Source organism: Trichoplusia ni, chromosome 3 (assembly GCF_003590095.1).
Source record: "Trichoplusia ni isolate ovarian cell line Hi5 chromosome 3, tn1, whole genome shotgun sequence".
Classification (NCBI taxonomy): Eukaryota; Metazoa; Arthropoda; class Insecta; order Lepidoptera; family Noctuidae; genus Trichoplusia; species Trichoplusia ni.
In genome coordinates, this window is record NC_039480.1 from 6444447 (window position 1) to 6459184 (window position 14738).

Sequence of the window (14738 nt, forward strand, 5' to 3'; positions counted from 1 at the left end):
GATAAATGGACCATTCAACAAAGAAATAATTTTTCAATTCGAAGCAGTACTTTCTGAGATTAGCGCTTTCAAACAAACAAACAAACAAACTCTTCAGCTTTATATATTAGTATTGATATAGAGTATAGATTATAGATTATTATCAAAGATGTAGAATGGTACAGTTGTAAAGTTATTAAACATCTCTGAATTACACGTGTATGTGTTTCGTCGTTATTATAAAAGAAATGTGATGAAAATATAACATTTTATTTTCGTCTTCTTATCGTACAGTTGATGTACCCCCTGGTGTCGGAGTGTACCCCGCCCGTAGTCCTCTGACGTGACGCAACTCACGCAACACACACTTGAAACATTCTCAACTGTGTCGCGGGAGGAAGGAAGGGATAATTACTTTGTAATACGCACATGAATTCAAAAGATATTTTACCTTTGAATTGGCAGTTTTAATTTATTTATTTATTATCATAAACACACACTATATTTACATGTTGACCCAATACAATATAGTTTGCAAACACACAAGATTTTTTATTAAATAACTTACGAGATACGACTAATACTATTAAAATGCACTTCAAAACTAACTTAAAAGACTCAATTATGACAAACGCGAAAGTTTGTATGTATGTATGTTTGTTCCTCTTTCACTCAAAAACCACTGAACGGATTCAGACGAAACTTGGTACAGAGATAGTTTATAATCAGGATTAAGACATAGGATAGTTTTCACTTTTGATTTGTAGCAAATAGGCAACAGCTAGTTTTAAAGAACGGAAACCGATTATAATATGCTGAATCGATTATGATTTATAACATGTCAGTTCTTTCTCCTTATCAGTGAAGTAATTTCTTTTTTGTTTTTTTGAATGCGGACAACATCACATACTTTGTTCTGAACCCAAAGTAAGTTGCTAAAGCACTTGTGTTATGGAATTCAGATACAACGAAGGTACCACACACACCCAGACCCGAGACAATGTAGAAATGTTAATTTTTACATTGACCCGACCGGCGATCGAAACTGGGACCTCAGAGCTAGCGACACCTTGAAACCGTTGCGTACGCCACTCGACCACGGAGGTCGTCAATTCTATAGGTACTGTAGACGGCTGACGTTTACTGTCAAGTAGTTCTTTCAGGACTCCCTACGGATCTAAGTCTGTCAGTGCCAATATGTCTATTAAAACAGGATTGAGATTTCTTACAGCAGTCTTCTTTTCAGTCGAAAACATTCATTTAATTTTATATTTTTGTTACTTCTCAACTTCGGACAGGATAGACTGATTTTATTAATTTCTTTTCTTAATGAAAGTGAAATACCTATTGTTTCGTTCCATAATAGGGATGATGACTGGGTATCAAAAGAAAACATCTCATTAGTCCCTCAGTTAGATAATTGAAAAGTATGAGACATGTGTTTTTTCCCTTTTCCGAAAAACTAGAATTGACAAAGATTAACTGCTTTAAAGTTTAGGAGAGGGGGCTTGTGACGTAACGATAGAGTAAAATTTATACTCAAGTGTGACGTCACGCGTAAGCTTCATTCACTGTAATTTGGTCAATTTATGTTTGCGGGACAAATTAAAAAATACGTATCCATTATTATACAAAAAACTACAAGACGGACACTGCAAAAAAAATTGTCATCATCCCTATTGACACATATCATCCCATAATGAATACAGAAGTTAGAAGTGCGTTGTTTCTGTTTTTTAAAATATATTATAAAGAAAATATATCGACGCTATCACTAAGCAATCTAATGATCCCGTTTTAGCACCATTGATATTTGAACTGCAGAAAGCAAAGATGAAACTGGGACACCTATAGGATTTTTTCAAACAACGCCATCTAGTATCAAACTAAGCATCATTTTTGATCGTCCTAGCCTTTTCCCAAATACTATGTTGTGGTCGGCTACCAGTCTAACCGGTTTCAGCTAAGTACCAGTGTTTTACAAGGAGCGACTGCCTATCTGACCTCCTCAACCCAGTTACCTGGGCAACACGATACCCCTTGGTTAGACTGGTTGTCAGACTTTTTCAAGCTTTTGACTACCTGTAACGACTGTCAAAGATGTAGGAATAACAGCCGGGACCCACAATTTAACGTGCCTTCCGAAACACGGAGGATCTTGTTATGACAAAGATGGTCACCCATCTACGGACCAACCGCGTCAAGCATAGCTTGACCTGTGATCGATTCACTTATGTGGTTATAGCTTAGCCACGAGCTCCTCAAATCAAACTAAGCAAAGCTTGCATTTTGAGTACTAAACAACTGATAAACATACTTATATGTTTCTAAATGCATACATAATATAGATAAATTACACTCAGACACTAATTATTGTGCTCATCACACAAATATTTGCATAGAATCACATTACTTGAAAAATTCAATTTCTAATCATCTGAGTTACTTACAATAAAATTTAATACGTGTGGTGTGATTAATTGATGCAACCTGTCAATGAGAAACATATAATTTTCCAAAAAAGTTAAAATTTCCTAGTTTGTTGATTAATTTCAAATCTTTGACGACCTCCGTGGTCGAGTGGCGTACGCACCGGTTTCAAGGTGTCGCTAGCTCTGTGGTCCCGGGTTGGATCGCCGGTCGGGACAATGTAAAAATTCACATTTCTACATTGTCTCGGGTCTGGGTGTTTGTATTGCCTTCGTTGTATCTGAATTCCATAACACAAGTGCTTTAGCAACTTACTTTGGGTTCAGAACAATGTATGTGATGTTGTCCGCATTTATTTATTATTATTATAGAAAAAAAGAAGGAAAAATCTGGGAAGAGGCCTGTGCCTAATAGTGGGACGCATTATTTATTAATTAAACGTTAAACGTTATTATTATTTATAGATAAAATAATAAAACTACAAAAAATATCATTTATTTTTATCATAACACTAGCTGTTGCCCGCGACTTCGTCCCCGTGGATAGAAGATATAAGTTATGACTTATACCTGCCCTGTTTTTTTCACATTTTCCATTGTTTCTTCGCTCCTATAAGTCGCAGCGTGATGGTTTATAGCCTAAAGCCTTCCTCGATGAATGGTCTATTCAACACAAAAAGAATTCTTCAATTTGGACCAGTAATTCCTGAGATTAGCGCGTTCAAACAAACTAACAAACTCTTCAGTTTTATATATTAGTATAGATTTACATTGGTAAAAAGTTTTAAATTATTTATTAAGTTCACTGTTGGGTACAGTCTCCATTTTTATTTACATCAATATGACTAATTTTAAACTAAAATTTAACTTAAATATTAATATTTAATTTAAGTAATAGTAAAGAAAAATTTATCTTAATTACACCAGCATTCAAGTTACACATCTCCTCGCTAACGCTGGCGAACCCCTTAAATGTATTGAACTGACAAGACAAAGTCACGTCACTTGTCGAAGAGGAATGTCATTCATATACAATAGGGATGACGATTGGGTATAAAAAGAAAAAATCTCATTAGTCCCTCAGTTAGATAATTGAAAAGTATGAGACACGTATTTTTTCCTTTTTCAGAAAAACTAGAATTGACAAAGATTAACTGCTTTAAAGTTTAGGAGAGGGGGCTTGTGACGTAACGATAGAGTAAAATTTATACTCAATCGTGACGTCACGCGTAAGTTTCATTCTCTGTAATTTGGTCAATTTACGTTTGCGGGACAAATTAAAAAATACGTATCCATTATTATACAAAAAACTACAAGACGGAAAAAAAATTGTCATCATCCCTATTGTAATTTTCTATTATAAGTTGTAATAACATTGTTTATTTAATCTGTATTCTATTGACAGCCGATATCACCAAGATGGCGTCAACTGATGTGTTCAACATGGTTTAATATTATAATTGAATAATCATAAAAGGTTTTCATTATAAATAAATAACAATATAGTCCCTAATTTTAATGAAAATCAACAAAAAATATTAACATTTAATGCTATTTGTTCAAAATTGTTATAAATTTTATATCAGCCCGCAGTTAGTTACGGGCTGGTGTTATTAACAGCTTCGGTAATGGCGCCCCACCGTGGGGCAGCTCACAAGCGCGGTGATCAATGTTCGTTCTCTGTATGAGAGGCCTGCAGTGGGACAGTTACAGGCTGGTGTTATTAACAGCTTCGGTAATGGCGCCCCACCGTGGGGCAGCTCACAAGCGCGGTGATCAATGTTCGTTCTCTGTATGAGAGGCCTGCAGTGGGACAGTTACAGGCTGGTGTTATTAACAGCTTCGGTAATGGCGCCCCACCGTGGGGCAGCTCACAAGCGCGGTGATCAATGTTCGTTCTCTGTATGAGAGGCCTGCAGTGGGACAGTTACAGGCTGGTGTTATTAACAGCTTCGGTGATAGCCCCTGTCATCGGTATACAGTTATTGTAGGAAAGTCAGTGAAACAGGGTATCCTTGGATAGAAATTGTAACGAAATATAAATTGTCTCTTGTCCGTATCTATGCCAAATCCAAAACCGGGGCTGGTAGCCACTGGTGCTAATAACAGTCCTGCAAACAGAATAAAAATGGTTTTAGACAGACTGATACTCCCTCCCACTCAACCCAAAGTGGAGGTAGTCATTTTATGATTTCCCAACCGAAAAAAAAAACGTTTTTACGAAGGCTGTATGTGATATGGTTTTCAACCATTTTAAAAAAGGAGGGAGACCTCAATCATTTGTATTTTTTCTATGTGTTTTACAACAGAACTTAGTACTGGATGAATTTGTTGATTCTGTTTCATTTAACGTGAAATAACTGTCATTTGGTCCCATAATAATTTTCATGAAGTTGACATAATATTTTTCAATTGAAATCGGTTGTACGTGTTTGTAATTAAAACAATAATTTTGTTTACTAGCTTGAACTACAAACCGAAAATTATACCACGGGAAGATACAATCGGGATAAAAACTACCCTATGAGCTAATCCTGTTTATAAACTATCTGTGTACCAAGTTTCGTCTAAATCCGTTCAGTGGTTTTTGTGTGAAAGAGGAACAAACATCCATACATACAGACTTTCGCGTTTTTAATATTACTAGCTGTTGCCCGCGACTCCGTCTGCGTGGACTTCAGTTTGCAGCGTTCGGTGGTCCCCGTTTCCATGGAAATACATCCCATTAGTGATCTTATAGCTTTTACACACATTTTCTATTTTACTTCAAAAACAATTTCAAAAATACTGATGAAAGGTAGCCTATATTCTTTCCATGTCAATGGCTATATGCATGCCAAATTTCGTCTAAATCCGTTCAGCCATTTTTGCGTGATTGAGTAACAAACATCCAAACATCCACACTTTCACATTTATAATATGAGTGAGGATGAGAATGAGGATAATAGGATGGTATATTTATTGAAAATACATACCGACGATGATAAAAATGGCTACTCTCATTGCGTTAAACTAAACTGTAGGAGGTTAATCTAGAATATTATATACGAGAGATTTTTTAAAACATGTTTCTCTAAATGCATTTGAATTTAAACTTTAACTCGTCTGTATAAGGTTTAATTTAATGTATTAGTCACGCTTACATTGTAATTTGAAGTATGCAAAATTTTTAATGATTCATTGGTTTGGTATTTAATAAAAGATAACCTATATTTTTGATTAAGTTTTATCGACCAAATCATTAATTAAAAATATTTTACTGGCCTCTTGGTCCAGTGGTTAGTGGTACTGATTCGTAATCTGTAGGATGGGAGTTCGATTCCCAGCCGCATTTTTTTTTATTTGTGTAATTTATTTATAACTAGCTGTTGCTTGCGACTTTGCCCGCCTGGATGTCGATTTTACCTGCAAAAACATTACTCTCCTTTAAATATAGGTTAGAGGTAGAATATGTTCAGTTTATCCAAGTTGTCAGCTACTTAAATACCAAATTTCGTCGAAATTGGTCCAGCCGTTTGAGATCTAAGAGGTGACACACATACACATACGAACCTACATGCTTTTTCATTTATAACTCAATGTCATATTATTTATAATTCAGTGAGATACGCATCTATTTAGAAATACATAAGTATGTTTATCAGTTGTCTAGTACTCATAATACAAGCTATGTGTAGTTTGTCACTAGATGGCGTTGTGTCAAAGTTGTTTAATTTGATTTTAAGTCACAGGGTAACTTTAAGTAAATAACCCAGTTCTTTGAAAAGCCCAGCACGGGGACAAAGGTCCAACATGGAAAGGCCTTGTTGAGAACTATAATGTAAAATGTGATGGGGTATCTACCAGGGGCCATCCACCCCTGCTCTATAAAGAACAGACAAGAACCATCCAAATTAGATGCAGAAGGACTTAATATTTTAGACTAGCTGTTGCCCGCGACTTCGTCCCCGTGGGTAGAAGATATAAGTTATGATTTATACCTGCCCTATTTTTTCACATTTTCCATTCTATCTTCGCTCCCATTAGTCGCAGCGTGATGGTTTATAGCCTAAAGCCTTCCTCGATGAATGGTCTATTCAACACAAAAATAATTTTTCAATTTGGACCAGTAGTTCCTGAGATTAGCGCGTTCAAACAAACAAACAAACTCTTCAGCTTTATATATTAGTATAGATTTTAATTGCTACTTAACCGTATTAAATATAATTTGGTTTATGTTTTAAAGAAAATTATATACTAATACGTTACGTTTATTTGATTGCAGGTACGGACAACTGAATTTAATATCGGTAAGTTACTTGCATAACATTTAAAAGAAAGTATTATTATGACAAAAGTTTATTTATTCAATATAATAGATGCGTCTCGCTTGACGCTGCAAATCGAAAATGATCCAAATGAAACATAAAATTAAAATAAAACTAACCTATATGTTAAACTTGGTTATAAACTATCTGTGTAAAAAGATTCGTCTATATTCGTTCAGTGTTGTTTCCGACATCCATAAATACTAACTTTTTCGTTTATAATATTACTAGCTGTTGCCCGCGACTTCGTCCACGTGGTTAGAATTTTCCCCGTCTTTTCCAGATTTTCCATTATATCTTCGCTCCTATTAGTCGCAGCGTGATGTTATATAGCCTATAGCCTTCCTTGATAAATGGTCTATTCAACACAAAAATAATTTTTCAAATCGAACCAGTAGTTCCTGAGATTAGCGCGTTCAAACAAACAAACAAACTTGTTCTTCAGCTTTATATATTAGTATAGATTAACGCGTTTATATATTAGTAGGATGTATTTTTTGGTCGGTGACAGACAGATAGACAGCTCAGAGTCTCATTTATACGGTTTCGTTTTTACCTCTTTGGGTACGGAATGATTGCAGGGTGACGTTTAAAGCAAAGTTGAATATTATAATTAAATTAGTTAGGCGATTTGACAGCTTTAGCGATCGGAGAAATTTAAATCAATACATTATCATCATCATCATCATCTCAGCCTATAGCTGTCCACTGCTGGACATGGGCCTCTCCATAAGTTCTCCAGCGCGACCGGTTCATTGCCACCTGCATCCAACGGGATCCAGATGACCTATATTAAATTAATACATGCCTAATTTATTCATTTTCCATGTCATCATCGTCATAACCCTGGCTAACAAAGTTGGGGTCGGCTTCCAGTCTAACCGGATTCAGCTAAGAACCAGTGTTTTACAAGGAGCGACTGATTATTTGACCTCCTCAACCCAGTTACCTAGGCAACACGATACCCCTTGGTTAGACTGGTTGTCAGACTTTCTAGCTTCTGACTACCTGTAACGACTGTCAAAGATGTATAAGCAACAGCCGGGACCCACAATTAAACGTGCCTTTCGAAAAAAAAACGGAGGAATTCGTTATGAAATAGATGGTCACCCATCCACGGACCGACAGTATCAAGTGTAGCTTAACCTGTGATCGATCAACTTGTACAGTTACAGCTTAGCCTACTTTATAATACCAAAAAAATCTTTAAGATCCTTCAATTACTTCGCCGCGATAATATTTTGAAAACATATTTTAATTAAAAAAGTAATTTTAATTCTATATTGACGTATTTCATGAACCATAGCAGATAAATCTCATAATAAAGTAAATTAGTTTTTTTGGTATAAATACTAGAATTTCGAAAGGTTTTGGCACAGACTGTCAGGAGTTCAAAATGGCAACCAAAGCAATTGTACTTTCCGGTAAGTTTAACTTTATTATAACTACAATGATTTATAGAAATAAATTTAAAAATTTTACCCATTTAGCGGTGAAAGAAAATATTGTGAGGAAAATATTTAAAATGAAAATCCAAGAAAATGTTTTTATTTCTTGTGGCCCTAAAACAGGCTATTAAGAAAAGTTATAAAAAATAACCTCTTTTTGTAAACAACTCCCTCACTGAATTTAATCCTTGTGTCGGGGTCACATGTACAAAGACACCTAGACTGAAGGCAAGCATATGTCACACAAATGATTGTCCTACGCTGGTGTTTGGCGTGGTGACCTGAACCACTCGGCTATCCGTGCAATAAAAATGTATTGGTTCTACCAATATTGGGTTCAACCCTGAAATTAATGCGTTACTTTTTTACAATTTTTTTTTGTTTTCTTTTTGATACAACCCTTTTTTGTTTCTAGCTCTACTGTGCGTTGCCCGCTGCAACCCTTTGGGGCTCGGCTCGGCAACCGTTTGCGAGTCGTCCCCCAACTTCCTAGGCGGCTTGGGAAGTACGACAGTCTGTGAATCTGGATTGGGCGGCCTCGGCTTCGGTCTCGGCGGTCTCGGTGGCATCGGCGGTCTCGGCGGTCTCGGCTACGGCCTCGGCGGACTAGGAGCGACTACCGTCTGCGAATCCTCACCGAACTTCGGCTTGGGCGGTCTAGGCTATGGACTCGGCGGTCTTGGCGGAATTGGTGGACTCGGCGGAATCGGCGGAATTGGTCTCGGTGGACTAGGATCTACCACAGTCTGCGAGTCATCACCGAATCTTGGTTTGGGCGGTTTAGGCTACGGATTGGGCGGTTTGGGCGGTTTCGGTGGTATCGGGGGCATCGGCGGACTGGGATTAGGCGGTCTGGGTGGTCTAGGACAAACCACTGTCTGCGAGTCTTCACCTAACCTAGGCTTAGGCGGAATCGGTTACGGTCTCGGCGGACTCGGTTATGGTGGATTAGGTTTGGGCGGTCTTGGTATGGGTTTAGGCGGAGTTGGTCTCGGCTTGGGTGGTCTAGGACAAACCACTGTGTGCGAATCTTCACCGAACCTAGGTTTGGGCGGTTTAGGCTATGGTTTGGGCGGTCTGGGTTACGGTTTGGGCGGTCTTGGGGGCATCGGTTTGGGCGGCTTAGGAGCGACCACTGTTTGCGAATCTGTACCCTCTCTGGGATACGGCGGTCTTGGTCTGGGCGGTCTAGGCATGGGCGGTCTCGGCGGCTGGGGTCTTGGTCTCGGTGGTCTCGGCGGTCTCGGTGGTATCGGCGGTCTAGGAGGCATTGGTCTCGGCGGATACGGTCTCGGCGGTTTGGGTGGTTCTGCGACCGTTTGCGAGTCCTCCCCTAACCTAGGTCTAGGTCTTGGTCTCGGTGGATTCGGCGGAATCCTAGGACGCCCATTCCTGTAAATGACTTTCGGCGTACTTTAACCTATACGCTATTAAATAACCGTTGAACGAATCTAGCTCGAATTATGGTATATGTATCAGCAAGTTAAAAAACCAGTCAGGCATACGCAAAAGGAATTTTTCCAGACCCTTAAATCTTCGGCGTATGAATAGGAATTGTTGCCTACCCGCAATTTTTCAAAATTATTGTTTTAGTTTCAGTTTGTTTTATTCTGGTATTGTAATAATGTTGAATGTTATAAATATTTTATATAAATCTTAAGGTTTATTTCAAAATGTAGATCTCAATGTTTTTTGTGAATTTTGTTTGCCTGATTGCTAAAAAAAAAGATTATATTCAAAATTCCCATGTACTATGTATTTATCTCATTGGCTAATAAATAATGTATGTATTTGAAGATTTTCGTTTTTTTATTGTAATAACACCAGCCTGTAACTGTCCCACTGCAGGCCTCTCATACAGAGAACGAGCATTGATCACCACGCTTGTGAGCTGCCCCACGGTGGGGCGCCATTACCGAAGCTGTTAATAATGCTGAAATATATCTTCTTTTCACTAATACTTAGAACCAGTTTATCTAAAAAACAAATGCTATTTCTCATAAATAACTAGCGCTGAATTAAATAAAGCGTATCTAAATGTGCCCCACGTTGGGTGCCATTAGAAGATATTTTAAAAGTTTTCATTTTTTGAAAAAGAACAGTTCCAGCTTCAAACATTGCTTTGCAACTGGTTTTATAAATGTTTTGGCCGTTTCGACATAAGAAAAAAATAGTGTTTTTGGGTAAAGAACCCAATAAAAAAATGATTTGTACACGCGTTTTTATACAATGTGACACATTCAAAAACAACTTACTTTTTTCTTGGGGTTCCGTATCCAAAGGATAAAAGATGAACAAACAGAACGGAATAGAACGGTCTGTATTCATCAACCCTAATAGCTACATAATAATGAATAATAATAATTAAAATGGAAGTTAAGTTACGGTATTATTGTAAAAAGAAAGATGGCTGACTATGATTTTTTTTTTTTTTTTTAAATCTATTTGTATGGAAACCTCATTATCACAAGCCACTCCACATTTAACATCTTTATTTTTTATTTAATTTAATTTTGTTAATATGACACTTATCTATACTTAATATATAAAGCTGAAGAGTTTGTTTGTTTGTTTGAACGCGTTAATCTCAGGAACTACTGGTTCAAATTGAAAAACTTTTTTTGTGTTGAATAGACCATTCATCGAGCAAGGTTTTAGGGCATCACGCTGCGACTAATAGGAGCGAAGATACAATGGAAAATGTGGAAAAAACAGGGCAGGTATAAATCCTAACTTTTATCTTCTAACGAAGTATAAATGCGAAAGTATACGAGTGTGTTTGTGTGTATGTCTGTTACCCCTGCACACCCAAACGGTTGCCCCAATTTCGATGAAATTTCGAATCTAGGTTACCAACTCCTTGGATTGGCACATAAGCTACTTTATCCGACGTCGTTAAAGGAAAGCCCATATTCGTACGCTGCTGGACATAGGCCTCCCCAATTGCACGACATCGAGATCTATCTCGCAAAAGTGATGTAAATAAAACGAAAAAAGAACTTTGCACAAATTACCCGCACTATATTTCGAACGATCAAACATTTACAAATGTATACTATGTTATATATACGTACTTATATTATATATTTATATTTAGTTGCATAAGCATGGGGGTGGTGGGCAGCCGCATGGGGGCGGCGGGGGTGGGGGGCAGGGGCAGGGGCACGGGCAGGGCGGTGGGGGGCAAGACTGACAGGGGCAGGGTGGCGGTGGAGGTGGCGCGCAGTCCTGGGCGTTGACTCTGCAAACTGTCGCAGCTCCTAAGGTTCTGAAGTTCTGGGGTGGGTTCGGGCGGAAGCAGATGGTTGGGGGCGCTGGTACCACGATCTTAGGGGGCCTTACAACTAAGGCTCCGGGTACTGGGGGTTGCACTGGTGGGGGTTGCACCTGGGAGTAATTATTTTGGTTAGACGATGGTCGAATTTTGATTGGTAACTTTAGAATCAAAAAAGTCTATCTCAAATTGTCTGAAGCGGTAGTTGAAATCACAGTTAACTTATCACAGGAACTTCATAATCATAAATAGCACTTAAACACAGAACTGAGATCTGCTCTTTTCATACATATTTCGAGTAGGAATAGAAACCACGACTACTGAGTTTGCAGTCAGGGTCACTAACCACTTCGCCAGATGACCGGCCAATTATATGTAATCTGCTTATGATACGGGAAACTGCCTAAAGATGTATTTTGTAAAATCCAAAGGCCGTACTTGTTAACCTTTTTTCATCAACCGACTGTGTTCCACTGCTGGGCAAAGACCTTCCCCAAATCCTTCCACAATTCTCTGTCCTGGACCACATGGAACTAGCCTACGCGGTAAGCGTTTAGATCTTCTACTACTTCGTAACTTGGTAACGTAGCCGGTACAAATTAATCAATTTTGGACTACAATAAGATTGAAACTCACCCTCATTGGTGGAGGTCTAGGCACGCAGACGGGTGGTGGTCTGACAATCAACGGCGGGGGCTGGGGCGGGGTCACTGGGGGCACCCTCACGTAGAACGGTGGGGGCGTCGGAGGTCGCACCGGTGGGGGCCTCACCGTGATGGGGCACGGTGTGGGGGGCTGGACTGGGGCTGGCTTCACCCAGATCGCTGGTGGCTGGGGCAATCTGATCTGACCAGGTCGTACCACTATTGGGGGTGGATTGGGGAACCTGATCTGACCGGGGCGGATGAGGATGGAACCTGTGCCAGAAAAAGGATTGAATGAAAAACTTAGTACACAATGCGCGGTCCCTACCTTTTGAGGTCTCCCACCTATAGGGTATTAGACAAAAAAAACTGGGAACTTGGTTAAGCTACGCTTGATGCGGCTGGTCCGTAGATGTGTGACAATCTTTGTCATAACGAGTTCCTCCGTGTTTCGGACGTTACACAATTAGTCGTTAAATAGCACGCTAAATAGTGGGTCCCGGCTTTTATTCACACATCTTTGACAGTCGTTACAGGTAGTTAGTAGCTTGAAAGTCTGACAACCAGTCTAACTAAGTTGTATCATGTTGTCTACTGGGTTGAGGAGGTCAGATAGTCAGTCGCTCCTTGTAAAACACTGGTACTTAGCTGAAACCGGTTAGACAGGAAGCCGACCCCAACATAGTTGGGAAAAGGCTAGGATCACGATGGTTTGTTCTGGTGCTAATGACTTCCTGGTGTTGTGAAGGCCTCCTCGCCTCTGATGAAGCTACTTACCAGCTGGAGCTTGCCCGTACACGTAGTTGACTGGAGGCTCGCATGGGTTACACGGCCCTATCTGGAGGCTCCCGTCGCAGGGTGGCGGGGGCGCCTGGCAGCCGCACGGGAACTGCGGCTCCGGCTGCGGGCACGGCTGTGCCAATGCCGTTCCCAGGAAAAGGACTGGAAACGAAGACAATAATATAATATTACAACGCCATCTAGTCTCAAACTAAGCAAAGCTTGTATGGAGTACTAGACAACTGATAAACATACTTATATATTTCTAAATACATACATAATAAAGATAAATTACACCCAGACAAATGATCGTGCTCATCACATAACCAATTGTCCTGGGTGGAATTGAAACCACGACCTCCGGTATAGCAGTCAGGTCACTAGCCACTAGATCAACAGGCCCGTCAACCTCAAATCTCTTGATCTCTCTAAGGTTTGATGTACGAGAAATCAACTCAAGGTTAAGCCCACCTTTGAACATGACCTTTCCAAGAACGAATTGTCCAAGTTAGTATTTATGTGCAATAAGGTATAAATAAATAAATTATTTTTTGAAGATCACAGTTTTCTAAATCTCCTGCCAAGCAAGCGGGATTGGCCGAAAGGGTTAACCGCGAATTGTGGTTCGGAGGAGCATGGGTGGGTAAAAATTGTCAGAAACTCCCTTCTGCTTAAAATCCAAAGTGGGAGGAGAATAGGATGGTTTATGCCGAAATATTTAATGTTAACCTTTCAAGGTTGAAGAATGTATTTTTTTTTAACTAAATGGACTAGTAGCATTTATTACTGAGAAATTACTCTTCAGATATTACTGAATTTCAAAGTGGGAGATTATTAACATTTATATTCAAATAAAAAAATACATAATCAAAGAGTTTAGTATCTTTTTTAACGCTGACATAGTCATGAAATGCTTTCAAAACAGATCAAAATTCTCCTTTTAAGTTTTTTTTAAGCATTTACTTAACACAGCAGAAATAGACAAATAAAATAAGTTTAAAAGTAAAATATTATTACCCGTTAACCATATCACTTTGCCCTTCGCCATGTTTCGATCGTCTGATGGTAAAGTCACTGAAAATATACCTTTATATACTCTCAAAGGACTAAAAATTACCTAAATCTTACTATCAAAAAAATACATTTGAAAATCAACCGTAACTATACTGTGTAAGGTGCAATTTTCAATGATTCACTTGCAGGTACTTAACTTAAGAAAATCATTTAAAAATAACATTCAGCCAACCTTTATTTAAAAACAAAGACAATTAGAAATCGACTTTATAACATACCAATAGAGATTATATTGGCTTGCATAAGTATTTGACGTTTGTTTTGACACCCACCATTGCTTTTTAAAAATGGCTGCCAATAAAAATCGTTACGTTTGAATATCAGTTTCATTTAAAAGCAATAGAGTTGAAATTTGATTGAATGTGGTGAGAAAATTATTTAGTTTTACCCGATTTAGTGTTTAAAAATGGTTTCTAATTATTATTTATAAAATCTTTAACTTTATTATGATATGCAAGATGTGAAGACGTTTCAGTTTTGAATCTAGTTTTTTAACTACCTATATTTTCAGTGTTACAATTAGTTAAGCTGATAACGACGTTTAAAAGCATTTTATTAAATACCTGTCAAAAGTACTCTGCCATTAAATACAGCAGTCCGTACCAACATCAAAAAAATTTAGACTTGACGTATAAATATAAGAAAATATATTTTTCATTATAACTTTTTGATGTTATAGATAAAAAATATATATTAAGTAAATAACTATACATAATAAGACATTTTATAATTATACTAGCTGTTGCCCGCGACTTCGTCCCCGTGGGTAGTAGATATAAGTTATGATTTATACCTGCCCTGTT

At 38.3% G+C, this 14738-nt stretch overlaps 3 protein-coding genes across 6 annotated transcripts in view; 2 read left to right on the forward strand and 1 right to left on the reverse strand.

The window, feature by feature from the left end:
• Positions 1 to 14738, forward strand: part of LOC113491651 (igLON family member 5) — a 108970-nt gene that overhangs the window by 41611 nt on the left and 52621 nt on the right. For 2 of the 4 annotated variants that reach the window (XM_026868727.1, XM_026868730.1), the window contains exon 2: positions 6673 to 6697. The exons of 1 other annotated variant lie outside the window; for it this stretch is intronic. The gene's annotated coding sequence lies outside the window, so the exon portion shown is untranslated. Of the gene's footprint in view, positions 1 to 6616; positions 6698 to 14738 lie in introns of those variants that run through there. One more of the 4 variants, XM_026868728.1, reaches the window with a different exon arrangement.
• On the forward strand, positions 8557 to 9725 carry LOC113508684 (uncharacterized PE-PGRS family protein PE_PGRS24-like; the record flags this gene model as incomplete). Its single annotated transcript, XM_026891766.1, has 1 exon — positions 8557 to 9725. A coding segment is annotated over one exon (1005 nt), but the record flags the coding sequence as incomplete, so codon positions are not given.
• On the reverse strand, positions 11257 to 13057 carry LOC113508685 (leucine-rich repeat extensin-like protein 3; the record flags this gene model as incomplete). Its single annotated transcript, XM_026891767.1, has 3 exons — positions 11257 to 11550; positions 12074 to 12354; positions 12859 to 13057. Coding segments are annotated over 3 exons (774 nt in total), but the record flags the coding sequence as incomplete, so codon positions are not given.